General features: G+C 40.6%; 3 protein-coding genes across 6 annotated transcripts in view; 2 read left to right on the top strand and 1 right to left on the bottom strand.

Moving 5' to 3' along the window:
- LOC136046656 (dipeptidase 2-like) overlaps positions 1 to 27814 on the bottom strand; it is a 472322-nt gene that overhangs the window by 249425 nt on the left and 195083 nt on the right. The window lies entirely within an intron of this gene.
- LPCAT2 (lysophosphatidylcholine acyltransferase 2) lies at positions 1732 to 27644 on the top strand. Of its 2 annotated transcripts, none has more exons than XM_065733310.1 (14): positions 1732 to 1839; positions 6025 to 6164; positions 7155 to 7372; positions 8649 to 8761; positions 11047 to 11107; positions 11831 to 11889; positions 13146 to 13180; positions 14122 to 14176; positions 17363 to 17445; positions 18002 to 18127; positions 18726 to 18879; positions 25045 to 25143; positions 26854 to 26995; positions 27267 to 27644. In XM_065733310.1, the coding sequence occupies exons 1-14, from the start codon at positions 1732 to 1734 to the stop codon at positions 27515 to 27517; spliced, it is 1644 nt and encodes a 547-aa protein (XP_065589382.1). In that variant the 3' UTR covers positions 27518 to 27644. The 2 variants fall into 2 exon arrangements, with proteins under 2 accessions (XP_065589382.1, XP_065589383.1); XM_065733311.1 differs by lacking the exon at positions 1732 to 1839 and adding an exon at positions 5846 to 5854.
- Positions 20132 to 21514, top strand: CAPNS2 (calpain small subunit 2). The gene has a single exon (XM_065733278.1). The coding sequence runs from the start codon at positions 20354 to 20356 to the stop codon at positions 21095 to 21097; it is 744 nt and encodes a 247-aa protein (XP_065589350.1). The 5' UTR covers positions 20132 to 20353; the 3' UTR covers positions 21098 to 21514.

Genomic DNA, 27814 nt, shown 5'->3' on the forward strand with positions numbered 1-27814 from the left:
GGATCTTAGTGCAATTTAAATTGCACATGTAATTTGTACTAAAATCATTTTGCCAGTCTGTAGCATCAGGTGCACATTCTGTTAAAGCAGTGATGCTTAAATGATTTTAGAAATCAATCCCGTAATAGTGTTAGTTGTGTTTTCTATTAGAGGAACATGAACCAAGTTCATTCTACCATAGACTGGCAGATCAAAAAGGAGTTGCTGTTCAGGAGTCACTGATGTCAGTTTAGCCACAGGATCACACCTTCACACGTTCTGAACATTGAAACATTTTTCTTGCACTGTCCGCACCTTGTCATGGTGAACTTAAGCCCTTTTGATGACACTATGAGTAATCAACCTTAGATAAGTAAATATTAATAATTAGTACCATTGCTTTTTTTAACAAATGTACGATTACCAGAAACAGATTCTCCCACATACTAAAAGCATCATGTCTTTACAGACAGTAGGTGTCTTAGTATCCCCAGGTTCTACAGGTAAGATGGTTACCATCATTTAATAAGGTCAAACACAGTGACAAATGCATTCCTAGACCTTCACATTTTAAATAAGTAGTAACTGTTCAGAAATTTATCTAAGTGTTATCATGAATCACAGCGTGAGTCACAGTCAGGGTGGTGAGATAAAAGCAGACACTACATGGGGACACATAAACAGGTCAGAAAGTAATCCTCCCTACCCAGCCACTAGCACTGGTCAGTCCTCCTGGGGAGAAGCACTTCCAGTTTAGGCACTGAAAGGTTTGGAGAAAAGCCAGGGAAAAGCTTTAGGAACAGTCAGATCTTTAGAAGCTGTAACCTGGGAGAGAAAACCTGAAAGCACTCAGCTGCTGAACACAGTGAAGGCTTGAGAGAATCACAAAAGCACTGTAAGGGCGTGCAAAAATTAGGTGCAAAGAAGAAAGGGAACAGTGTGCATCCACCAAGAACGGACATAAATCGCAAAGAGAGAGGCTCTGCTCAGAGAATACGTTTTATACGTATAGGAACATATTGGCCAGGAAAGCTGTGGGATTTTAGGAAGAGCTAGAAAGGTACAAGGATCTGTGGAGAACTGAGCTTCCTTCTCCGGGGTTCCCCCAGGCTGACTTCCCTCGCAGCACTGGGTCCCAGGGCCGGCGGTCACAGGGTGACCTGGAAAGCTGCCGAGGGAAATCCTGCACTCGCCGCGTTTCTGTGACACACAGGCTCCAGTCAACCCAAGGGTATCATTAGGACTAACCCTACACCACACGCAGTTCAACCCACACAGACTTTTGAGCATTTACTAATTGTGTGAAATCAGCCATACCGAACTGGGAACTGAGACTTCTGCGATATTTTTACAGCAATACCAACACGGTTCAGCCACAGACTGAAGCGGGAGGAGGCGTCAACGTTTTCACAGTAGAAGAGAACCTCGAGCAGAGGAAGCAGAAGCGGCATAAGGTGCAAAGGCGCACGATGGGAAGGAAGGCTCCGAGCAGCAGGGCTCCTCCACAGCACGCGAGCCCCGAGCCAGCCGTGAAACGTGAACCTGCTTCTTATCAAAGGAGGGCCGGGGGGAAAGCGGCAGCCGGAGCCCACGCCCGTCCCGACCCCAGGAGGCGGGCGGCAGGGCGGGGCGGCGCGCGTGCCCGACAGCTCCCAGGGCGCGAGCGGGGCGGGGCAGGGCCGGGCTGCAGCGGAGCCCCCCGCCCCTCCCGCAGGCGGCTCATGCGCAATCGCCCGGGGTGGCGGCGCGAGCATGGCGCGGCGGACGCTGCCGCTGCCCAGGCAGCAGTCCTTCTCCCCGCCCGTCGTCCCCAACCCCTTCGTCCACCCGGGCCGCCCGAGCGCAGGGGACAAGCTGCGGGTAAGGCTGGCGGCACGGAGCCGGGACCCGGACCGCCCGGCGCCGCGAACCCGCGGCCGGGACGCTGTGTCCGGGCGGCGCGCTGCGTCTCAGAGCCCGGGGATCGCGGGCTGGGCCGAGCCCGGAGACCGCTCGACGAGGATGTCCGGACGTGTAGCGGCACTCGGTGCCGCCGTGCCGTGCCGTGCCGTGCCGTGCTTTGCGGGCTGGGTCCTGCGCGTGTCCGCCGCGGGGATGCGGAGGGTGCTCGGTATGCCGCGGGGTGAACTTGCAGCGCATGACCTGCAGCAAAATTGGGCGAGTTTGTGCTGATCGTTGCGCATAACGCGCTACTTAAAGATAATACACAATCGTGGCACAGGCACCTCTGCACTAAAGCGGCGATGGTACAGCTTCTCTCTAAAATGACAAGCTGAAAATGCTTGCGTTATTTTTTCTCGGTCCCGGTGCAGCGCTGGAACACGAGGCTTTGAGGGTATTAATACGGTTAAGAAAGCAAACTGCTTCTGGGCATTGATTTTTAAACAATTTCACTCCAAAAACTGTGCTGATGAACCGAATACCAGCTGACATCTCAGTGAGGACGGTGAGCACATCAGTGTGCAGGGAACTTTATCCTGTTGGTCTGAGACACAACTCAGATGCACCCAAACCAGTAGCTGCAGCCATGCACCCCAGGGTACAGATAGCAGTTTCCTACTGAGGCTCCAGACACGGACAGTTTTCTCTGCTGGCTCCTCTTGGCAGGGGTTGCACAGACTACTTGCAGTTTTAAGCTCTGATTACCATTTTAGCTATAACAAATATATCTTTTCCTTCAGGAGGAAGGGATGAAAAAGATGGTATGTTTTAAAGCAGAGTGCACTCCATATGTAACTCCACAGTGCACCAGGAAGGAAAAGCACTCTGCTGGGGCTGGGACTGAAATTATTGAGCTGTGAAGCAAAACTACAGTCATCACTGCTGAGTGAAGCAGTGGAAGGTCAGGTGCTTACAGACACCTTACGTAGAAAGCACCTAGGTGATTCCTCATTTGGGGAATAGCTCCTCAGGTGACTCAGGATGGTTCTTTGTGACTACTGCATGCAGAAATGAGTGAATGACTCAGATCCTATTTAAGTCACTCAACTTTGCACATGTATTCTGTACGTTTTTCTCTAGCACTTTTCCAACCTACCTTGACCTTTCTCTTTTCTGTCCTTATTTTTTTTTACCCTACTCTGCGTTGATGGAGCAGAAATCAACTCTGCCTCATTATACAGTGACCTAGAAAGCCAATAGTCTGCATCAGCACATCAGCACCACCTGTGCATGTGCCTAAAATAGATTAATGAATTTACTTAAGATTTGAGGGAGGAATTGTTTTGCTTTTGCTACCACATCCTTGTTTGTCATTGTAGGTCAGTGCACATTCAGGCCTTTTTTTTTTTCATAAAGGAAAAAGATCTTTTTAGTAAAAGCACACTAATTCATGCTTACACCTCCTGTTTCACTTTACAGAATACAACTGAACTGTTGAACTGGGCTCATAGATCCCATTACAAGTGGACACATATGACAGGAAGGATCAAATTTTGAGAGACTCGCTACCTCAATTCTTCAGATTCACTGTGTCTGGCACCAAAGGGCATAGGAGCAATAAATCCCCAGGGCCGAATCTCTCATGCCCAGCTCCTGAATCTAGTCCTTTTGTTTTACTATTAAACTTCCTTGACTACTTATACATAATTTTAATGTTAGAATGATTGTGTGCTTCAAGAAGGAAATAATCCTACCTTCAAGTCCGTCTGCCCTGGGAACACATTATGTGGCAGAGCTCACAGCTCTGAAGCTGCAACACTTGCTTCTTATCCTAATTTACACTGTATCCACTGTCGAGTTTGATATATTGTTACTGTGCCTTTTGCAGCAGTTATGAGAGCCCCAAAGGCCCAAAATTCCTCTTAGTCCCTGTCATTACAATTTGGTTTAGGAGACTGAGGCCAGAACCTCTTCCAGATATTGACAAGAGAAGAGTAGGAGAACACGAGAATGGGATTGTAAAGAACCTGGGAGAAGAACTGTGTCGATTAAAGGAAAATTAGATCCAAGCTACTATATTCAAGAATTGGATTAATAACACTCAAAGATGCTTATATTGGAAGCATACTAAAATAATTTGTTGCTTTTGAAAGAAAAGAGATAAATTAAAATCCACAGTGTTATTTAATAACTGTAGTTCAAATATTTAAGTTGCAAACTGTTTTGTAAAGCTTACTATTCAAAGCCTTGCTTTTCCTGTACAGTAAGTAGTCGTTGCTGAAAAGCTGACTAGAAAGGCTGATTGTGAAAGAGGAGTGCTGTTCCGTTATGGTAAAGCTCACAGATGAATTATCTGATCTGGTATGACATACAGAAACTCGCGTGTTCCTTCACCATGTTGAAATCCACTGGCCAAGTGTTGGCAGTTTGTGACTATGAATTATTCAGATTTTAAAAAGGGAACATAACTGATCACTCAAAGAGTTATTTGAGTAGAACCAGTGTAAAACTTAAAAGGTAAAAGTAACGAATCAAATTCTTTTTGTAGTTTTATGGAGGCTGATCCCTCACCCAAAAACAGTTGAATACCAGTGCAGCCTTGGATGAATTCACAAAGTATGTTACAGCATCAGAAGTTCTGCAGAACAGCGGATGTTGCTGCAGAATTGCGAGCTGAGTGCTTATCAAAATCTGTAAGCTGAAACTTGCATACTGAATGACTTCCACCATGTTTGAATTGATGGAGCTGTCAGCCACATACAAAGCTTTGAGGAATACAGCACAAATGAAAAAAAAAACACCCATTCCAACAGTTCTGTGTAGGTATGTATTGTTTTGTGCCACGTACACACACAGAGCAGCTCCTCAGCACTGAGCGTGGCAGATCTGGTTGGCTGCCAGGAGCAAAGCACTCACCAGCCTGCCAGGAATGCTGCTCTGACTTCCCCAGGCTAAGGCAGCTCACCTTTCACACCCAGGTTGCGCTTGCTCAATCTGCATAGTGCTGCTGCTGTGCCACAACGGACCGCCTTCAGGATATAGTTTCTGAAGTAGTTTACTAGGATACAAGAATAAAGAATTTCTTCCTGCCCTGCCCAGAACTACAACAGGCTGTTAAAAACCTTGTGCCAATACACCTGCTTCCTGGAGCTGTGCATGGACAAAGATGCAAGCTAAAAAGTCCTTCCTGGAAGCTGGGGCTAATATCTGAGGATTATTTGCAACCAAGGCATGTAAGTGGCTCTCATGCCCCCAACTCCCCATATAATTGCATTTGGAGAACTGACCAGCAGTGTCAGCCTTGGTCTTTCTAGGCTGGATTGCAGCAGTAAAACTCTCCCAAAAATTAGATTCTAGTTAGAAACAGTCTCATGATTGAAGAGAGGAAAGGGAACTATGTTTTTTCAGCTTATTCTGAAAGATTCAAGAAGTGCTAGTGCAGAGGTTAACAGCCAGGATGCTTCAAGTGGACAGGAGGCAAGAAGTTAGTCTTCATAATAGCAGGGTTCTACCATCCGTACAGTGCAAGCTTTGAGCAAACCACTTTCAAAAGCAATCAGCCTAGAGCTGCTGCTGCAGCTCCTGCAGCACTGCGAGGACCAAACCCATGCCTTAAAACATGGGTGTGGTTTTACTGAAAACTCCTTTTTGCCTAATGGGAAATGGAGTTGTGTTGTCTCTGTGCTGCTGCAAGCAGTGGTAGTGAGAGTCACTCACAGCAGTACTGTGGCTCTGCACGAGATTATTTTAACAAGGTTGAAGTACACTGTGATCATCTTAGCAGTCCTACTTGGCTTGTAGACAGATGGTGGTTGGTGATAGAAGCTCTGTAGTGGATATACACAGCAGCTGGTCAGACTCATCTGACCTTGTTGTATGCTGCAGACCAGCTCTAAGTATAAACTACAGCAAGCAAACTCTGATTACCCTCTGTGTCTAACAACATCCAAGCCAAAAACCTCAATAGTCAGATGTTCCTCTTCCAACTGAAATGGTAACCCAAAAATGTATTTTGAAATGCTATGAGTGACTAAGCTCCCTGTGTGAAAACTGGGTGCATTAGTGCTGTAATAATATAAGTATCTTAAAATTCATAAAATGTACCTGCATAGATATTATTTGATTTGATGCCATTTCTTTAGGATTTCCTCTCTCTTTTTCCAGCTTGTTCTTCTGGGGATTATTTTGCTACCTCTTCGTGCCATATTTATGGTAGTCCTTTTACTGCTGTCCTGGCTATCTGCATCAGCTGCAACTTTCTGTCACACTGGAGGAGTATCAGTGCCACTTAAAGGATGGAGAAGGTAACAAGCGACTAATATTTGTTCAACTCTGTGGGGTTTTTTTTAATAACACAAAGCCAGTGTCTGAAGTATTTTTTTTCCTCCCACTCTTCCTCCTTTGGATTAAAGAGGAGTCTTCTGTCCTTAATTTTACTATTGCAGGTGAAGCAATTTTTTGGTGAGAGTATTTTACAACAATAGTGAAGCTTTTGCATAAGTAAATTCTCAAGTTCCTTGAGTGTGAGATATGTCTTTATAGAAATCATTATAAAAAGACTGTTGGTAAGCCAGGACTTGTTTTAGTAATGATGCAAGTGGGAATATTGGAGAGAGGAAGCTGTTTTAGAAAGCATTTGGTTATGTTACTTAGCTGAATGAAGTTTTGCTGAGTTACCATCTGGGACTAAATTAGCTTTGACAGCTTCTCTCTTAGCTGTGATGCTCCTGGGGTATTGTGAAGCTGCCTTTGTGCATTCTTGTTTTAGTCACTCTGCTTCTGGGTCTCTTATTGCGATAATATGCAGCTGTGTGCAGGAAGAGGAGATGTATGAAGTGAACAGTAACAAGGCCAAGAGATGATAGTCTCACTGAGGGGACTTGTCTCATTTATGTTAACATTGTTATTTAATCTTACATGATTAAAAATGATAGAAAAAGAACAGTATTGCAGTTGTATATGTTCTTACAAAAAATGGTGTGGAATCTGCTAAGCACTTATCCTGCCTTCCCAACAGCTTCATACTAAAGTGCTATGAAATATGGCAAGAGGAATAGCATACCTGGGGAGCAGGGGATCAGCGTACCAGAGAGCGTGCTTTACATTGCCTTATCTTTAACACTGTAAATGGCAACATTAAAAAAAAACAAAAACAAAACCAAAAAAAACCTGCAGCACTCCCCTTAAGAGTGATACTGCTGTCCTGTGTCTGGGCGCGGTGCTGGCGAGAGCAAGGTACTTGTTCTGAATGCTAGCTGTAACACGGATGATGTTTTTGTGTTTCTGTTCACAAGGAGGATGATCCAGACAACCCTTTCATGCCTAACTCGCACCTTGTTCTTCGTAATGGGTTTCCGAGTTACAGTAAAAGGGAAAGTGGCAAGTCTTCAGGAAGCCCCGATCTTTGTTGCTGCTCCTCATTCAAGCTTTTTTGATGCCATCGTTTCTGCCTTAACTGGAATGCCATCAATAGTATCTAGAGCAGAGAACCTTTCAACTCCGGTATTTGGCAGTAAGTATTTATGAAAAATTAAAATAAGTCTTCTCTCTGAAACTGATTAAGGGGCAGGCTTCTTAAATCCTTACATTCCAAAGGTACTGACAGATTATTTTCAGTGAAATCACTGGGACAGATTGTCTTTCAGAGTTGGTCAAACCATTTGGGAGTATGCTGTTTCCTTCCAGGCATGGAATATAGTTCCATTTTAAATTCACTTTACACTGAAAACTTGTTTCATAGCATCTCAAACTAGAAACTTCCTCTGAAAGTCTCCCAGTAGCTAACTTGAATAATCTGTGTGGATGCTGTTTGGCCCACAGATGTAGAGTATGGATTGGTAAAAATTGCTTCAAAACAGACTGGAAATACACCAGTCTGGAAAATATCATACTCATAAGCTTAAACTTACAGGAGCTGTTATGTTGGCTTTTTTGTTTGTTTAACGGTAGTCAAACGAGGAAGGAACAAAAGAGAAGTTACTCAAAAAGGAAATGCAGGAAATGGAAAAGATCAGATGAATCATGCTTCTGTTATTTTCTCCTGCTGGAACACAAAGGAATCCCAGTTTGCATTATTACTAGAATCAGCATCAGACTTTCTGCTGGCTGTATCTCTCTTAGGGCTTTTAAAATAATAAGCCAACAAGAACTCCAAACTGAACTCAGTAGGCAGCATAGACAAGTGTCTTGGTAGGAGATGAACTGAGCATATATTTATCTTTCTTTAAAAGCACAGGAGTAGGACACAGGAGATAATTCTTTCCCAACTTTCTCATCACATCTCAGTATGTCCACATATTCTGATATAGACCTGATTAAATTAGTTGTGTTGATCTGGTTGTTTTTTTTTTTTCCATCTACTCACAAGTTGTGCATGCTTTGTCACTGCAAACAGACTTCCTAGTTCATCAGAGTGGGCTCAGGCTGCTTCTTTGTTGCAGTCTGGATGATGTAGGCCCAAGTGTGGCCCATGAGCAGATGCCTGGTCAGGTCTGTTGCTTAGACCTGTGGGGAAATGCTTTGTGAAAGATAACAGCCGTGTTAGTAGAATGTGCTTCAGTGAATTTGGCATGTTTACACCTACTGCCAAGGTCCTCAGCTTACAGTGTACATCTTGTGCCTTGCTCTTTTGCAGAATAAGGACAATAAAACTTATCTATTTAGTCTGAAAGCTGTTCATGCAGTCTGTCTTGTACTATGAGAATAACAATTTTTTGTTACAAGGGTCCCTTGAGCACGTTTTCTTGGCACTATTACAAAACAAATAAAAATGTGGATCTCTTTCACAGCGATTTTAAGTTCCCTTCAGCCTGTAGCAGTTTCTCGTCAAGACCCCGATTCACGGAAGAATACAGTCACTGAGATAACTAGTCGGGCATTGTCAAGAGGCCAGTGGCCACAGGTAACAAATATACTACTGCTCTTCTGTAATACATTCATATGCACTGTGCACCATAGTATCAGGCAGTGCCTGGCTGAATAGTATCTTGGCATCTCAGATCAGCTCTCAGATCTATGACAGTTTTAGGGAAGGAAGAAGAGTCTGATGCCCAGGAAGTTTTGTCATGATGTATGAATGATTTAAATCCAGCCAATAAAAAATTCTGTTCTAGAATGCAAATGCTCTTGGATTTCTTTTCCCAATTTTAATTCTTAACAGACTGTATTCAGAGCAGTATATGAGAATCACTATTCTCAGGATAGTATGTGTGAGAAGCTGTGTTGCAGGGCTGTGCTTGTAACAGCTGACAAGTAACCCAGGTTGTGCAAGCTCCGTTATGGACAGTACTCAAGCTTAACACATCCGTTTCACATGTGGTAAACAGCTGAGCTGAAGGTCAGTTTACTCTTTAGGTTAATAGTGCAGTACAAGCTAGGCTTTTAGATTGGTCTGAATTGGGGAAAGATTTTAATGTGGAAGCAACACACTGTTTGCCGTGGTCACTCCTCAGCTGCAAGCAGTCGTGCTTCTGGGCCTTGGATGGCATTCCATCATGAAGACCTACAGGGTTAATGGGACAGGGGTCACACTGAAGTAGAAAACGAGGCAGAGATAATGCTACTCTGATAGGCAGAAGGCTGGGATGGAGATCTGCATCCCTTGCAAGAAGAAAGACTTGGAAGAGCTATAAACTTACTGACATCTCATCTAGCAGTGCTTTTCTGCACTCTTCTATTGCATTGACTGTGGTCTCACGCTGCCTCCATTACTTTTTTTCCATTTGTCAGCTGTACGGGGAAATATAAATCTGTGTGAAAGCTTGCAAAGCTTTTCTTTTTTTTTTTTTTTTTTTTGGTAATACTATTCTTAGAAACTACATTTGTGCTTATGATTTGCTGAACTGTTATGGATAAAATGATTCCAGCAAATACCTAAGCTCTGCTGAAAGCAGCAGGGGAAGGAAAGGGGAACCACCTTTACACAAATTCTGCCTCTGTGTTAGAGCACGAATAGCATAAGAGTCAGTGTCCAAGGCTGTGGGTTTTTTTGAGTAATTTGGTCACAAAATGATGTCTGTTATTCTCCTCAGAGTGATTGGTCTGCATTCTCTTGGCACAATAGAAAAGGAGTAGCTGGGTTCCCAATTCCTTTCTTCTAAAACCAAAACAGGCTAGGAAACACTTGTGCTTATTAATAGTTTCAAGTCCTGAGTACTGCTTCTCCCAGTGCTGTACCAAAACAAAAGGGGAAGCAGAGTATGTTTTTCAGTCTCAACTTTGTTTTCTGGGGTTTATGATGTATGCTGAACAGAAACATACCCATTTTTTTGTCCATAGCATGAGCAAACAGTTTCTGATTGTGGAACAAGCAGTGAAGGACTGACTGTAAAATAGTTCGTGCAGCTGTGTCTATTGTACCTTCGAACAGCCAATGTCTCTTGAGTAATGATGCTCTCTTCCATTCAGCCATGACCTGTTCGTTCCTTCTGAAGTGGGAATAGACCTTGAGCAGTTTTGATCCAGACCAGTTCTTGTGTTGAGATTTTTTAGAATACTGCTTATGATCAATCCTCTGTTGAAATATAGAGCTTCTTTGTATTCCATAGGGAGTTGAATTCAGTGAGTCACACTGCTGCTCACTACACATTTAATCTAGTATCTTTCTGAATCTAATTTAGAGTCCTTCTGGGTGTTTAGTGTGTGTGAGTCATTCAGAGGCCGTGCAGGGTGTGATGCTATAATAGTTCTGCTTAAGAAATACAGCTGTGCTCTGCCTTTTGCTGCTACCCCTTAAGCCGTGATCTTCTCATCACAGCTGGCATTTTCACTCATGTTGATAGCATCTGTGCCTGTAAACGCTCATGTCAGCCCAGGCCCTCCATGTTTTCTATGGTAAAAAATTGCTGGCAGAGAAACAATTCTCATATTATTATGAAGACTAAACCTTTCAAGTCAAACACTGGGAGCTTTTTTGTACCATAATTCTGAACTGATAAAGAACTTTCCCAAAATTTCTCTCTTTAAAAAAAGCATTTGTTTCTACATCAAGATAAATCAGGTTGTTATTACTGTGGGCATCCTTCACTAATTCATTCTGTTCATGTTAAAACAGTAATGGTAATTTTGTGATGCAATGTAACATGTCACAGAGCCTGTGACATCCAGCCTTCCCATAACTGATGCTGAAGTATAATCCTTTTATGATGTGTATTTTTTGTGTTTGCTTTCTTTCTCTCTAAATGCAAGATACTGATTTTCCCAGAAGGCACCTGCACAAATCGAACCTGTCTGATCACCTTTAAACAAGGTGAGAGATTTTGTCTTATCTTTGTTGGAAAATAATATATGAAATAGTAATCTGGTAGCTCTAGTAAGGCCTATGCTTTAGCAGATACATCACAACAGCACTTTACTAATGTCTTACATTGTTACAGCTTCAGTACTATAGTAATGTCTTACATCATTGATATTTCAGTGGTACTAAGCCCACTATTATGTATTGGCATTTTACTTTTCTCCTTTTTGCTATTTTATGGGATGCAAAATATCTGTGATGCATTCCTAACAACGAAAGGTGTTTGATAGCATCACTGACCATTGTCATCACTGATAGTTGTGCTGCACTTCAGTTAAAGCCACAGTGCTCTTTCTTACTGTTGCAGTTTCTTTGGTAGCAAAGTTACAAAACCTACAGGAAACGCTCAACAGCCTTGTGAGAATCTAATCTTTTTAAACAAATGATGATCAGTGGGGAGAAATACATAGAAATTCAGTTTGAACACTCCAGGAATCTAAGGCAGCTTTCTCCTTGAAATGGGAGTAGCTGTTTTCTGTTTTGACACCTTGCTAATTGCAATTATGATGTTACAGGGAAGAAAAACAATATTTTTTAATGGAAAAAAATTCTTTCCATTCTTCTGTCCTTTTAAAAAAATTCTCCTTCCAGATATTGTCTTATGTGAGTCTGTTATATCTTCTAACAGCTGTATGAAGCTCAGTCTTAACAAACAATAGTAATTTGTTGTTGCAGGTGCATTCATTCCAGGAGTTCCTGTGCAACCTGTTTTGCTCCGATATCCCAACAAGCTGGTATGCAGCACATTTCTGTACCACTAATCTGGAGGTCAAAAATACTTAAAAAGTATCTAAGCTAAATTTTGCTTTGGGACTGAAGAATTTAACCCCTGAGCTTTAACACTGGAGGATTTCAGGCTTCCCAAGAAACAGCATGGTGTACTTGCTATTCTGATTGTGGAAAAACTTCTGGGCTTCTCAGCTATAGTAAAAATAAGAGGAAGTGTGGATAAGTATTGCAGCAGAAGTCAGAGACTTCCAACAAAGCCACAGAGCCTGCACTTTGAAGTCTGAAATGCACGCAGCTTCCTTACCAGTCATCCTTTTTTGGGTTAAGCTTAAAATACTCTTACTGCAAATGAATTTTCTGAACAAAAGCAAAGCTGAACCATGCAGTACTTCCCCCCCCCACCTCCCTTCTTCAGGCAGCTGAGGAGGGCAGCTTTGCAGATGGTTTTCTTCATGCAGCTTTCTCTTGTTTTGCTGAATACATGTTTACAGTCTCTGCCAAGTATAGGAGTTGAGCCATATGGCTCTGTTTCACTGGCAGGTGTAATACAAGGACACGAGTCTAGCACACTGCTAACACGTGTTTTTATTTCTGCTTCATCCAAAAAACCCTGACCTGTCCAGAAGAACAAAAAGACCAAGGTTTTCATTCCTAGTGTTCTTGAAGATGAAAAACAAGGGACTATTTTAATCTACGTTGACTCCTTTGTAAAATGCTTTTGCAATTCTGTTTCTAAACAGTCAACTGCTAAAGGGGATTGATGCATTTCATCGATAGGATTTAAGGATCTGCAGTATACATTGTAAAAATAATATTTAGGAAGTAATAAGCGTAGAAGAAGAAGAAAAAAGACAAAGAAGAGCAAAAACAAAGCATGATAGATTGCCTGTGCAAAGATAACCCTGAAAACTATCTCCAACATATTTAGGAGGGTGCCTTTCGAAGTGGGCTGGTGCAGTTTTCTGAAGAAGTCTTGTTAGATACTCTTTTTCTACTTTTCTGCTGTTTTGATTAGAATGAATGATTTAAAAAGTCTAAATAACCACTTTATGCTTCTTCCCAATTGTTGATAGATCAATAGTCTGACATTCTTTTTTTCTAAATTTTTAAGGCAAGGTCATATTTACACCTGTATTTTCTCTACAGGACTATAAAACCATCATCTGCTTTTACTAAGCTCGTGCTTTGTTTATGCTGTAACCTATCTGCTTTCTAACTTTCATCTGTTTTGTCAGACGTTTCTGTTCTATTTTTTCCTCAGGATACTGTGACCTGGACATGGCAAGGCTATTCACTGTAAGTTTCTTAATCCTGAAAATTGCATGGATTATTTTTTCCCCATTACTAAACAGTGTGCCAAGCAGATTGGGCTAAGTCAAGGCATGTGATCTTCTAAATCTCTTTTTATGAGGGGAGAATACTTGGGGTAATGCTGTAGGTATCATATCTGAATGGACAGAATAAGTGTTTGCAAATGGGAAAGTATTATTTCTAGTTCTGCCACTGTTTTGTTCAATTTTCTCTTATGTTTTGCACATTACAACAGGAAAAACATGAAATGATTTTTCTTTTGGGAACAATCAGTAGTCATCAGAACCCACAGATAACAGTTTACTATGTGGTGTACAAGCAAGAAAAAATAAACGTTATTTTATACCCTCCATTCATTCCTTTCTCCTCCTTATTTGAAAAGTTTCACAATAATAGGTGACTTTGGGCAAAACAATTATTATATTGCCCCATCTTTCTATTCTGATGCCTGGGACTCTTCAGATTTTTATTTTTGCTTGACTCAATACAAGCAATTCCTCAGTTAGTATCTGGCATGGAAACAAATAGACCATTCAGGCTGCGTATCTGCAGGATTTTTTTCCTCAACACAGTGGCCTTCTAATATATTTTATTTTTAAAAAACCTCTATAAACTGTACAGAAAATATTAAAACTATTGTCTGGGAAACACTTCTCAGCTTACAAACACTAAAATATTACATGGATTTTCAGAACTGGTATACTGTGTTTTCCTGTGGAACATGTGGTGTATCTAAGAGCAGTAATACTCATTTATTATGTGAGCAAGCAGCAGGTATATGCACAAGCCTTATAGAAAAGAACATCAAATGCAATATTTCAGGAAACTCCTGTGTACTTAAAATCCTTGACCAATACTAGCTGATGTGCTGATAGTTTTTAAGAAAACAGTTTGAAATTCTTTCTTTTTTTCTTCCTCTCCTGCAGAAAAGAGCTGTGCATAATGACACTGTGTCAGCTCTTCACAAGAGTGGAGGTTGAGGTAAGAATCAGGAATATCTTTCTACTAAGATTCAGTAGCCACAGAGTTTATACTTTAATATAAATATGTAATTCACATTATTAATCACTGATTGTGAACAACTCTCTCAGACACAAGAAGAGTATCATAGAGTACTTTTAGGTTTGTTGTCTATATCTATGTATCACTTAACCTGATAAGTTCCTAAACGAGAGCTGTCAGAAATACCTTTATTTTTAAAGCACTGTAAAATCATTGCCAACTCACTATTACAAATTTATAAACTAACAATTATAATTCATTCTATTAAATGTAACTTCACATTTATTACCCTACCTTCTCGTTTTCGCGCTCTCTTGAAAGTTTCCTTGTCCTACTCACCACCTTCCCAGACAGAACTCTAAAAGGCTGCTGCTATAAGAGCTTACTTAAGGACTCCAGTGTTTGTACTGGGGAGAAAGCTGACCCTTGTATAACAAACCAGTTTCCTTGATCATTAAAATCGGCTGCAGAGCGCAAAGACAGATGAATGACAACTGACACAACATATGCACTTCATATATCAGTACACTTACAGCTTGCTTCCTGTCAGAGAGGCAGCATTCAAAGCACAGTAGTGAGGAGAGAGATAACCAAGGTATGATCAGTTTGTAGTACTTCACATTCCTTAGCAGACCACAAAGATTATCAGTGTGGATTATGTCAGTTTAGGGACCTGAGTAATGGGGAGACATTCAGACAGGTTTTGCTGTTTATTTGCAAAACACAGAGTTCAGTAAAGTTGTGCCCCATGAGCACGAGCCATGTTACTGCTACTAACAGCTAGCAGTAGAAGTCTTTGTTGTGAAACAATGGCATTCTTTTCAAGGGAGCATCTTGTGTTCTATAATACACACATTAGACACAGTAACAGAATATGTACTGAAGATATAATTCTCTGTATGATTTTGTACGGAAGGACACATCCATGTCATTCGGGCAAGTGATCAAGAAACAGTGGAGTGCTTCTGTTAGAATGGTTATTTCCCTCTGCTTCAGAATGGAACTCAAACTTGTCTGTTAGAAAATTGTGTTCCCAAAGTGAAACTAAAACATGAAGAAAGATGCAGCTTTCGCAGCAGCATGTGTCACCAGAATGGAAATAATTGCTTAGCATCAACACAGATGTTTCCAAAAAGCCCCCAAAGAAAGGATGTGTTTACCCAGAGTGGGAGGAAATCAGACTATTAGTAGTCACAAGATATTTCAATTTTTAGCAGTGAACACTTCTGTTACTACCACATACTGTAAAAAAGCAGTCCCTGTTCCCCTTGGTGTTGCTCTGCCTCCACCTACAATGCATGGACAGTGATGCTGCTGTAGTCCAGGGAAGAACTGTGTGTGTTTCTAGACATAGTCTAAAAAATTGTGTATATTGATGATTAAATGGTAAAACTGGCAGAGAGTTGTATGTCTGCAAAAGGTATTGCATTTGGCAGAATCCACATCAAGACAGACTAAGCCAAAAGCAGATCAGGGAAGTGTATCTGCTACTCAAAGTACTGGGAAGAGTTCTTACAGGACTGCACTTTGACAGCAAAGGTGTACTTACTAGTCATCAGCAGATAAGCAGCTGGGTGTGTGTGAGATCATGCATGCCACCTCAGGAGGACAGCAAACCAGATTTGTCACCTCCTGTTGTACTTTCTGGCAAACTGGTTTTATCATTAATGTTAAGCAGGTTTCTTGAAAGAGGAGATGTCGTTTCAGCTACCAAAAGTCTGAACTGTGGTCTGAGGAAGACCTCAGCCCCTCCTGACATAATGACCACCTTCAAGAGCGGGAACCATGTTTGCATAGATAAACTTCTCAGAGTTATGATTTCATCTCAGCCAATGATAACACAGTTCTCTATGTTTGTACAGAGCGCCTGTGCTTCCTCAACCTAAGAGATGCATGATTTTTGCAGGGAAGTTGTAACAAGCAGGGATGTGTGATAGATTTGAACAGACCTGATAGCAGCTTGCAGAAGGAAAATCAAAACTTCAAAACTCAAAGCTTCTTGTGAGCAGCTGGGTCCCTGCTGTCCTTACCGGGGAGAAAACTCCCAACTATAAGCAGAAGATTGTTATGGCTATTTGACAGATAACTTATTCCATAAACTTCTGGATTTGGTCATAAAGAGGCAGCATTCCTTGAAATCAAAGACAAAGGCAATTCAGGATGGACTGCATTTATATAGGACATAGTTATCAATATATGAATGCATCACCAACAACTAAAATATAACTGAACATAACACATCAACATATAGTAATGTGTCCACCACTGAACATTATACAACATCTTAATGATTCTAGAATAGCTGTATCCTAGGATTTAAGGGCAAGATTGCAGAATTGAAATTCAGAATTGAAATAATCATAACTCAGAAGAGGAACAGGAAACGGAGCTGCAGGCAAATACTATGTTGACTGAAGTAGAAAGAATACACATCCACACAGTGCTTTGCAAACAGATGCCATTTGTGTCATGGCAGAGAATAATTCACCCTCAGTACACTTCTACTGTAATGCTACTCCAACTTCTTACCTAACAACATCAAATAAATCCTTAACAGTAAATGTGTTATGTAGATATCTGAGGTAGATATCTTGGTTTGTTAGGCTTGTAAAATTCTGTAGGACCTGTACCAATTCAGTGTTCTTATGACTCAGAACTAAAATTTCTTAACATTTTCACCACAGGCTAGAAACTTACAGGAAACTTACAGGCACATCCTGACAGATACAGTGTACCATGTGTCACTGCAGTGTATATGGAAAACAAACAAACTACACATTATAAATCTTACACACATTTTTCTACTATGTAACATCAATTATAAAGAATCTTTGAAAAGAATTTCAGACTCTCATACATACAGACATAGCATTTAAGCTCCTATTATATATGCATTTACTTACTTTCTTTGGAGTTTTGATCTTTATTTTTATAGCTACTTCAACCTTTAGGAGACACTTTGGGCTAAAATCTCGGTTGTGTGGTTAGTTCAGAGGAGCTTGAGTTGTTCCCAAGGCTGTTGAGACCTCTAGTGTCCAGCTCCATCATTGCATGGAAGATTTTTTTCTCTGTTTTTTCTCGTTGAAAAACTAACAAGAAATTGTCCATTTTATTAACAAAGCGGTGACTGCTGATTGGATTGATTGGATTACTCATCTCTTTCAGTTTCTGCCTGTTCACGTTCCTACTGAGGAAGAAAGAAACGATCCCATTCTTTTTGCCAATAGAGTCCGGCAAACCATGGCAACGTATGTAATGTCATGAATAAAATCTCAGAGAACTTTCCTCTCATACCTATCCACCTATCCTGATATAGATATCCATATACATCCAGCCATAAAGTACGCCAAGTACCCTGCCCCTCAGTTCAGTCAGGTCCTAGGTACTGTACTTAGTGTCAGATTCTTGCACCAAAACACCCTTTGATTGGTCTTACGTGGAGCAAAAAGAAGGCTGCCTTAATTGGAATACAGTATGTTTGATACTTGGAATGCTGGAATAAAATCCTCACTTGCTTGCTTGACAAGAGTAAGTAGGTGGTTTGTTTTCTGAGGCTACTGAATTGCATTTACAAAACTGTAAATCTTAAAACATCATGAAACTACCATGATGCCATTTCACAGTATTGCTTCACAGAATTCATTCTCTATCCTACCTGCATCAGAAAAAGAACAGATCATCACTTGTTTTGAATATTAGCATTAAGGCAAGTTGAGGCGGTAAAAACAGAAACAGTCAACCAGAAGTTATTTTAATGTAAAACAGTGATAGCCTTTTTCCTGAATTTCCTTAATTTTGTTTCAGTGCTTTGAAGGTGCCAGTCACTGATCATACTTTTGAAGACTGCAGACTGATGATCTCAGCAGGACAGCTGACTTTACCCATGGAAGCAGGGCTGGTGGAGTTCACCAAAATCAGCAAGAAGCTCAAGTAAGGGAAGTTAAGCTGCTGATAAGGGAAATGCTGCAGTTGATAGCCATCTATCTACAAAAAAATACAAGCTACCTGACAAGTGACCTGGTGTGGCCGTGGTCAGATCTGAAGTCTGTGCACAGTGCACCTAGTCTTGTTATGTATGTGCCTCACATCCAGTTATGCAACTCTGTCTGGAAAAATCTTCAATAGTTACATGGCAGTCTCAATTATTCCAACCAAGGTGCAAAGCTGTATTTCTGCAGAGATCAGGAGCTCTCCAGGTTGCAGCAATAATAGCGTTTGCATAGAGAGTTAGCTAATAGAGCTGATATATATGCCACGCTTAGCAGCATGGAATATCACACTTATACATGATGCATAAAAGTAGTGCTACACCTGAATTTATGGCAATGAAAACCTCTTTACTGGACTAACCTGATGATAATAGATTTGGCAAGTTACTCTAAGGAATTCTGATATACCCAAGCATAGAACTGCCTGCTTATAATATTAATAACCATGGGGGGACAGTCCTTAATTGCTGATTTCATCCAAAGCATCAGCCTGGATGTATAGCATTTAGAAATACCTCCTCTCCTTCATGTTTGCATAGCCTAAAATGGAACCACGTGAGAGAGCAGTTGGATACCTTTGCTGCTATTGCAAACGCTTCCAAAGGGGGAAGGATTGGAATTGAGGAGTTTGCAGAGTACTTGAAGCTGCCTATTTCAGATGTCCTCAGAGAGCTGTTTCTACTCTTTGACAGAGTGAGTAATCTGTTAACTGACTAGAAATCTTGTTGGCAATGTTTTGTTAAGAATTACATACAAAAATAATATTTATTTTGTTATGTCTGGCTTAGTAAATACGTCTTGGCTAGCAGTTCATGTAGATAGCTGACTCATACAGTTACCTTTTTAAGTTTTGATGAGAAGAACTTGGTCAGTTTGTAGCTTATGAAATGACAGTTATCTCTCGGAATAAGTTGCTGCACCATTAAGATGGTAATCTTCATGCTGCTAGTGGCTGAATATTTCCATTTGCCTATCCTAAATTTTGAGCTCATTTACATTCCGACTGCTTAATTAAATGATGTAATTGCAAGTAGGTAACTTAAGACAGATTGAAGCTAAATAGGCTGTATTTTTATGCTGTGTCTGTGAAAAGTTCTATTAGACATTCTGAAGACTCCAGCCAAAAAGAAGAAATGTACAGGTGCTAATCTGATTATTTAGGCTTTTCTCCTTAGCCAGGAGAGATCTGTTGTATTTTATACTTCTCCTTGAAAGATGGGAAAAATTGTGTGAACGTGCCCCCTCTGCCTACACCAGCAGCCCCAGTGACTAGAGCGTAGTGTGGAACTCATTTTACTTTATGCATCCAATATGTGCTGCTTATAAACTTGGGTGTGCTTCTTGTCTTGGGAGCTTTCCTAACACAGCATCATTCTTCCCTATAACTTGGCCCTAGGAGGGCATTTTGCTGTACATGTCGATTTAAACTTGCAGGATTTTTCCGAATATAAAGGATTTACAGACTCTAAAATAGAGGTATGTAAAATATATCCCTGTATTTGCTGAAGGCATAGAAGGTCTAGCAGATAAGGTACTCATCCTTTCCTCATTCCTATCTGCTCACCTTGGACCATTGGCTCCTGTGAATGTCAAACTGAGTCCTGAAGCACAGCACGAATACAGGAAAAATACAGTGAGGCAACTAATATAATTAAAGGCAGTGAAGACTTCTTTCATCTCACCTGTCTGGCATAACTGCTTCAGTGAATAGAATTAGCAATATAATACACAGCTCATTAGAAAGCTGAAGACATAGAAGTTTGCAATCACAGTCAAGGCTTTAGTAAGCTTTCTCATTATTCATCTTTAGGAAGACCTGCTTTACTGAGAAGCAGTCACACTGATGTGGCAGGGGTTTTTTCTAATTATTTCAATTATAACTTCTGCTTTGTGGCTTTCAGCGTCGTCAATTATTTTTTTTTTTTGCGACAGAGATTTATCAAATGTCATAAAGCTAGTTATGCAGAGAAGAAGAAAAACAGGAATGTCAACAACTGGCAGAAACTACTGAGATCTGCAGTATTTCTGGCAGATGGAGTCATGCACAGACATGATTAAGCAGGTAGATTAAGCTGTGTTTTGTGCACGCCCAGCTCATACACAACGCAGCTTTGGAGAGCTACAGAAGCACTGGATCTCTGAGTAACTCCTTTCAAAAATATCTGTGATGTTCCTCGCTAAGGCTTTTCTGAGTGGAGGAAGTGGTAGTGGTCAAGGAGAGAGCCTTGTACGTGGCCTAGGAGGTCTCCTAACAGGAGGTGGACATGGAGGAAATCTTGGAGGACTTGTTGGAGGTCTCGTGAATCTGATAAGTGAAGCAGCAGCTCAGTATAATCCAGAGCCACCACCTCCTCGCACCCATTTTACGAACGTGGAAGCTTATGAGAGTGAGGAAATCAGAAAGTTCCGTCACCTGTTTGTCCAGCTGGCTGGGGATGATATGGAAGTGTCTGCTACAGAGCTCAGAAATATCCTGAACAAAGTGCTCTCCCGACATCAAGACTTGAAGACAGATGGCTTCAGCTTAGACACGTGCCGCAGCATGGTAGCTGTCATGGATACCGACACAAATGGCAAACTGGGCTTTGAAGAGTTTAAGTACCTGTGGAACAACATCAAGAAATGGCAATGTGTGTACAAGCGCTACGACACCGATCAGTCAGGCACTCTTGGGAGAGCTCAGCTGCCGGCGGCCTTGCGGGCTGCAGGGTTCCAGCTGAACGAACAGTTCTGCCAGGTAATCGTGCGCAGGTATGCCAGCGAGGATGGTAGCATGGATTTTAACAACTTCATTAGCTGCTTGGTGCGACTGGACAGCATGTTCCGGGCCTTCAAGTCCCTGGACAGCAATGGAAGCGGGCAGATCAAAATGACCCTTGAAGACTGGCTGCAGCTGACCATGTATTCGTGAAAGCAAAGCAGAGAAGAATAAGCTTCATCTGAAAGAAATACGTGGAAGCCTACAATGCTGTACTATGGGACTTTCTTTATTCTAAGGCAGATATGGCTAAAGATACTTTGCTTAGCTGCAATTCCTCTTGTGCATGCATTAGTCTGCTTTTCTGAACAGTGTGTGTAAGTTGTGAGTTGTACAGATGCATAAGTTGGGCTAAGAAAATTATCTCTAGACTCTGAAATGAGAGAATATGTTGAAGGATCAAAGCTGAGTTACTTCTTCAGGTAATGTGGGATTATATAGGAGTTGATGTATTATACAAAAAACTCTAGGTTTGGTGGCATTTTGTGATGTGACTGTGCCAATTTGTAGGCATTCACTAAAGTGAAATAAAGCTTTGCTTGCCTGAAGGCAGTCACTGGTAAAGTTGAATAGATTCCTAAATGGTGTTATTTCTGACTGGGGAGGATAAACTATAACAAACAATTAATATTTTGCTTCCTTCCTACTACTTCTTTTTCGTGCTGGTGTGCTGAAATAAAATCTGAGTGGTATTTTCAGTTCTACTTGCTGGCCAAGACAAAATTAAAGACAAAACAGGCTACCTTAGCAACTTTTTTCTCCTTCCTACAACTCTGTTACTAGTCTTTTCTCTCTCTCCTTGAAGTCTTAATATAGTTATAATGAAAACAGCTTAAAATATTGCATTTATATTTAGAGGAGCTTGCTGAACAGTGCAGTCACAGAGCAGCCAGCCAACCAAAATCAGCTTGTGGCTCTCAGAGGTAACTTTCAGCAGATTGCAGCGTCCCAGTTGAGCTAAATACGCAGCTTTAAGATGACAGTTTTTGAGTAATAGAACAAGGAATAACAGGAGCTGTCAAAGGCACGTTATTTTTGAATTAGGGATTACACAGCTGATGACAAGCAGCACTTTCACTGCGGAGTGACGAGGAAGGTTTCTCTGCAGGCCTCTGCAGCTTTAAAAGAAAATTGTTTAGGGTGTGTGCTGGCTGAGTGGAATGTGAAATGAGGAGTGGAGCAGCACAGCCTGTGCAAAGACTCCAGATGTATAAGCCCACATGCCTCTTCCCCTCCTCACAGAGGTATCAGTGACTAATGGAGAAATACCACACAATATCTTCTGGGCAACTGAATACTAAAATGGAGTTCTGTGGTTTGGTTTTGTTTCTAAATTTCCATAGCTTTGATTTCTAAATCTTATACTCATCAATTAATATTTTCCAAACTGACGAAATCCCCTCACTGGTAATAAGTGTTTTACTTGTACTTTTGTAAAAAATAACTTACAACTTTTACTCAGACTTTTTTCCTCATGCACTGAGCTTAATGTCAAGCTGGGTGAGACTGAGAGTAAAAATGTCACTGTTGGCTCAAACTGTGTTTAAAAAGGTTGGTTCCTACTTACCAACATTCACCCTTATCCCATATATTCAATGGAAAAGCACACGATTACCCTTGGAATAAGAGAGGACATGAGGGAAAGTGTGATACATCCATGTGAGAACAAACCTACAAGGTTTGCTTCAGAATTTCCCTTTTTTTTGCAACTTGCATATACAACAAGCAGCTGAAATTTTTGAGTTACAGCATTAGCTTCTTACATAATGAGCCTGAGTAGGAACATGAGATGTGCAATTGCACTTCCCTCCGGGTGTTCCAGTTGTAGCTTCTCTGTTAGCCCGGCAAGCAACTTGGGGTTATTTGGCTAATCAGAACAGGAATAAGTAGCACACACATTGAAAATAAGGAAACCAATTTCTTAAGAAAACTAGATCTATTGAGGCTACACCATCCTTTGGCTGTTTTAATAGCATAAATACGAATGTTAATGTTCCTTGATATTTAGAGAATTAGAACTTAGCTCACATGTTGTGTTTCCTCAACATATACTTGGGTGCACAGGGTGCAAACACAGCAAGATACGTATAGAGCAACTAATACAAGTGTTCTTTGCACTGTTGACACAGAAACATGAAGTATTTTCTAGTGTTTTCAGTTTAACACCCATCTGTTCACAGCAACCCTATCATTTCCCCTTAACCAAAACACCAGAGCATCTGGAAGGTAGCCAACATCTTAGGACTTAGTAGAGCTAGTCACAACTTCATCTTACAGATAACTTAATTCTCAAATGGATGGAGTTCTCTGTGTCAGATTGCTCTCAGTTTTGATTATTGGATTTTAATGCTTCAACAAAAGTAACATGAGTCTTACTAGCTCTTATCATCTTTCTCTGTATAACCAAAGCTGTGTTAACTGACTTCAGGAGTAGTTTCTGAAGGAAAACAGCATATATGAGAGAATGTTTCTAATGAATCATTTTCTAATGATTAAAAGCTGACAAAAGTTATATATGCTTTGACATGCACCAAGGTAACTTAAAAGTATTCTTATTTTTGCTAAAACACATCCTTAACATTCATAAGTCTTTAAAACATAGGATGTTCTAATGTTAGATGCCTTGAAAAAGATTGATTAGACCATCAGTGTAAGGAAAAAAAGTCATCTGTGCAAACCAGTTCTGAATTGTTATTGAAGGCTAAATAAAATTGGATCTTAGCCATTTAAAATCCTGTCAAATGTATTGCATCATAAAGTACTGTATACATTATTATGGTTTCTTGCAGATCAAAGACTATCCTAAGATCTAAGCTTAATATCAGAAATCCCTGTTTCATAGGCAAGACTTCCAAAGCACACTACAGAGCAGCTTTAGCATTTCTCCACTGGGGAGCCCCATATTCCACTATTCCGTAGGAGGAAACTATGAACAGAAAGGTTAAGACTGATATGCTGAAGTGGGCATTAGAAGCTAGTGGGAGAGCCAGGAATAGGATCAAGATCTGGCTGTAGAGCACAGACTTACCCAGGAGAACACTCTTCTTTTACTTGTCCTATTTGTGTTCTCCAACTTAGGGAGTCCACTCTTTTAATAAAAAAGAAATTCTTCTTGGAATGTACAGTACATTATTCACAGAAGGAAATCTGCTTTATGTTTTTGTTTGATCACTTTTGATGAGCGTCCTTTTGGTGAATATTCCAAACTATGGGCAAACTATAGTTGTCACAGCTAAGCTTTCACTAACTGTATCCCATCAGCTAATCCTTACGTAGGGTTTCTTCCACAGTCTGGATGTTTCCCAAAACCCTCAAGAAACTTTCAGTGTGGTCACAGGAACATTACTGACTTAAACATATATTTCAGTGGGTATGGAGTATTTCCTATCTAGAAATATGATGAAGCTTACATAGAATTAATCACAAATCCCATCAAAGAAAAATTCAAATTTTTTGTTGGAAGTGCTTTGTAATGAATACATTTAAATGTTCTTTCAGATCAAAACTGCAATTATCAAACAGGCTGCTACAATTAATTAATTGCATTTCTGGCTTATAAAGTAGGACAGTGTATTTGCCTCAAAATAGCATGTAGGGCAATGCGTTTGCTTCAAAGGAAAGCTTAAGAGAGACCATGTGCATCATCAGACTGTACTTTTGCTGGCATATGTTTTATTGCTGAAGGTTCTTAGGAAGAATTAACTCAAGACAACAGCCTCATCGTTGGCCTCGTTATTCTAAGACGTTGCACTAGTCTGTCGATAAGTACCAGTGCTACATGAACTGTTACATCTACCTTAAGGTGCTGTATTCCAGTTCTTACTCAGATGCTTCTTGGAGGCCACATGCTAATGAAAATCTCATAAACTGTTTCCAATCTTTTTTTGTTTGGGTGTTTATGAGATGTTGGAAATACATATATTACTACTTCATCCCTAGAAATGCATAAATTTAGAGAGGTTTCTACTATGTGCAGGAAGAAATAGTAATGTAATGTTGCAAGTTGCCTTAGTGCATGCTGCATATTTGATTTGTACAACAGCTTTTAAAGTGATACGCACTATTAACTGTGACTCCTGCCTTACATTTTTTGGTTACAGAATGGAGATGGCACCATTGACTTCAGAGAATATGTTATCGGTTTATCTATCCTTTGTAATCCAGCCAACACAGAAGAGACTATTCACATGGCATTTAAGGTAAGTTCAATTTAACGTGACAAATCAAGACTGACTGTAAATCTGTTAGTTTTCAAATCATAAGTTTATAGCTTCAATCTGATATGCAAATGAGAGTAATTCTCTTAAACCAATTGACATTTAGGCTGTGAAGGGAAGGTGGAGAATTGCAGACATCAGCTTCATAGAAAAGGGCTTGAAAAGCCATGTGAAGGCACTAATGAATATGTAACTTGGCAGCCTAACTCCAAAAATGATTCAGCAGCACTTGCAGGTTTTTGCCTGAGGTTTTTTCTGCAGTGATTTTCAATGCCACATGTAGACAATAGATGGAGCAATATCCTCTGAAAGTCAAATACTAATAGTCACTTTCTACAAAAATGAAGAGGAGGGAGAGAAATCAAAAAGGGTTATTCAGGACAGGCACATCCAAATTTCAGCTGCATCTGAGATCATCTATTTGGTTGTCCCATGGTTTTCTGATAGCTTGAGTAGTCAAGGAACACTAACACCTTTCAGATCCCAAGTACAGGCATGCAGTATACGATCAGAGATGCCCATGGTTTATATCTCTGAACACTCCAAATGCACGAGTAACATTTTTTCAGTTGATATTTGACACAGATTCAGATATTTTACCCACTAGTCTGTTCTTATGAGCAGCACTGAACAATGAATTAAGATATGAACCATGTTCATGTTGAACTGGATACATTTTAGTACTGGTGCTTATTGATGAGGTACCAGTATTTTTATGGCAGCCCAGCATATTCATTGGCTGCTTTGCAGCTAAGTGCCACAGCTGCTCAAAGTATTTCTGGGGGTGTTTTACTACCATAGATTCCTCAGAAGATGTGAGCCTAGCAGGTCTCTTTGGTGTTTCATTATTGTGCTCTCTAGATGATACTCTTCAGTATTCTAACAGTTGCATTCATTATAAAATGTGTAATTAGCTACAGTTCCCAACTTCACCAGGAAGTGACAGTTCAGCTGGTAAAAAGTCCATTTTGGTGAACTGCAGCCTTTCTTTTACTACGTGTTTTCTTGCTACTAAATGCATGCTCTTTCACAGTGAGACTCTTTGCCCATAGCAATTGCTAAAGAATTACAGTCATCCATTCCTTGTATTTCTCAAGGGGGTGATTTGTAGCAGCTGCTAACTGTCACTGTGCTGGGAAGGATGGCATGATCAGTGTACATCTTCTGCCTGCATTCCAGTCACCAAAATTCCTTTTCTAATTACAGTGATTCATTAGTGGGCGACAAGTGACATACTAAAAGTTAGGTATTTTATGTCAGAAGATAAACTATGGCAAGTTTATCAGATTCCAGGTATGCCATTACTTAAAGAAAAGGATGACTAAGATGCGCTTGTATAGAGCAGCACAGCTCATGGTGACAGATAACATAAACATTTGTTTATAAGCACTGTATAAGTTTCATTAGCTATGAGCTTTGTTTGCTGTTGCAGGTTTTCTGCATACTTTCCTATCACAGAATATTCTGTCCCTGACTACAGCGTGTACATCGCTCCGCTAAATTTCTGCGTAGTCTTGGTCCAGAGAAAGTGCATAAAAGCTCTTAGAAGAAAAAGTAGCTGAGGTGGGAGTCCACAGTTCAAATACCAATCATTTGCAATTCATTTTGAATACTGGAAACTAAAATGGGTGGCTACTTGCATGCGGAAGGTTCACAAGCAAAGTAATGTTTCTGTGCGTGTGTCTTTTCCAGCTCTTTGACCAGGATGATGATGGCACTATAACAGAGAATGAGTTTGCTTGTATCATTCAGTCAGCTCTGGGGCTGCCTGACCTTGATGTTTCTAACCTCTTTAAAGAAATAGATGCAGATGAAACTGGAAAGCTGTCCTATGGTAAGTTACATCCTTTTCTAACACAGTACTCGTTATAGTCTTACTGACAAGTGAGAGTTCCCTATGTCTTTTCTCCTCAAAAATATCCGATGGTTCTCGTACGCTGTTTCTGAGGAAAACTGTTGTAACACAGACATAGATACTTTGCATGAGATGCCAGAGATGCTTTTGAAAAGCATGACTGGATCACCTTCATGAAAAGGAGCGGGCTCCAAAATTTTCTTTGATTCTGTGCTGCACTGTACTTCCTGTGCCTTTCTTTGTTTTTCAGGTGAGTTCAAGAACTTTGCACTTGAACATCCAGAATACGCCAAGTTGTTTACTACATACTTAGAGTTACAGAGACATCAGCTAGGTATGTCAGAAGAAGATGATAACATTCAGTCACCTGAAGCCAACCACACTCCAATTAGAAAGAGTGCAGTCCCCGTCTCAGAAACAAACCCAACTGCAAGAAATAAAGTCTGTCCTGCAGACTATGAAGAAAATAACTCCAGTACCTCAGACAAAAAGGATGACTGAGAACAGTCAAAGAATTCTACTCTTGAATTCTGTGGGAATATTTTCCCAACCTATTAACAAGCACAATTGATACAAGATAGAGGTGAAAATTACAGTTAAAAAAGAATTGTTTCGTGGTGGTTTTTGTTTGGTTTTGGTTGGTTTTTTTTTTCACTTTCACATTTGGAGGAATTACTCCTGTTTGAATGTAAGGGAACAATCACTGTCCTTGTTGCCAGTACCGCACTACTGGGGACGTTGCTCACTGTCTTCCAAGTTCCTAATTCCACAGAAGTAACAGACGTGTGCTAAGAGGCT

Source organism: Cyrtonyx montezumae, unplaced genomic scaffold (assembly GCF_038088225.1).
Source record: "Cyrtonyx montezumae isolate F1298 unplaced genomic scaffold, pur_monq_1.0 scaffold_17, whole genome shotgun sequence".
NCBI classification, from domain to species: Eukaryota; Metazoa; Chordata; class Aves; order Galliformes; family Odontophoridae; genus Cyrtonyx; species Cyrtonyx montezumae.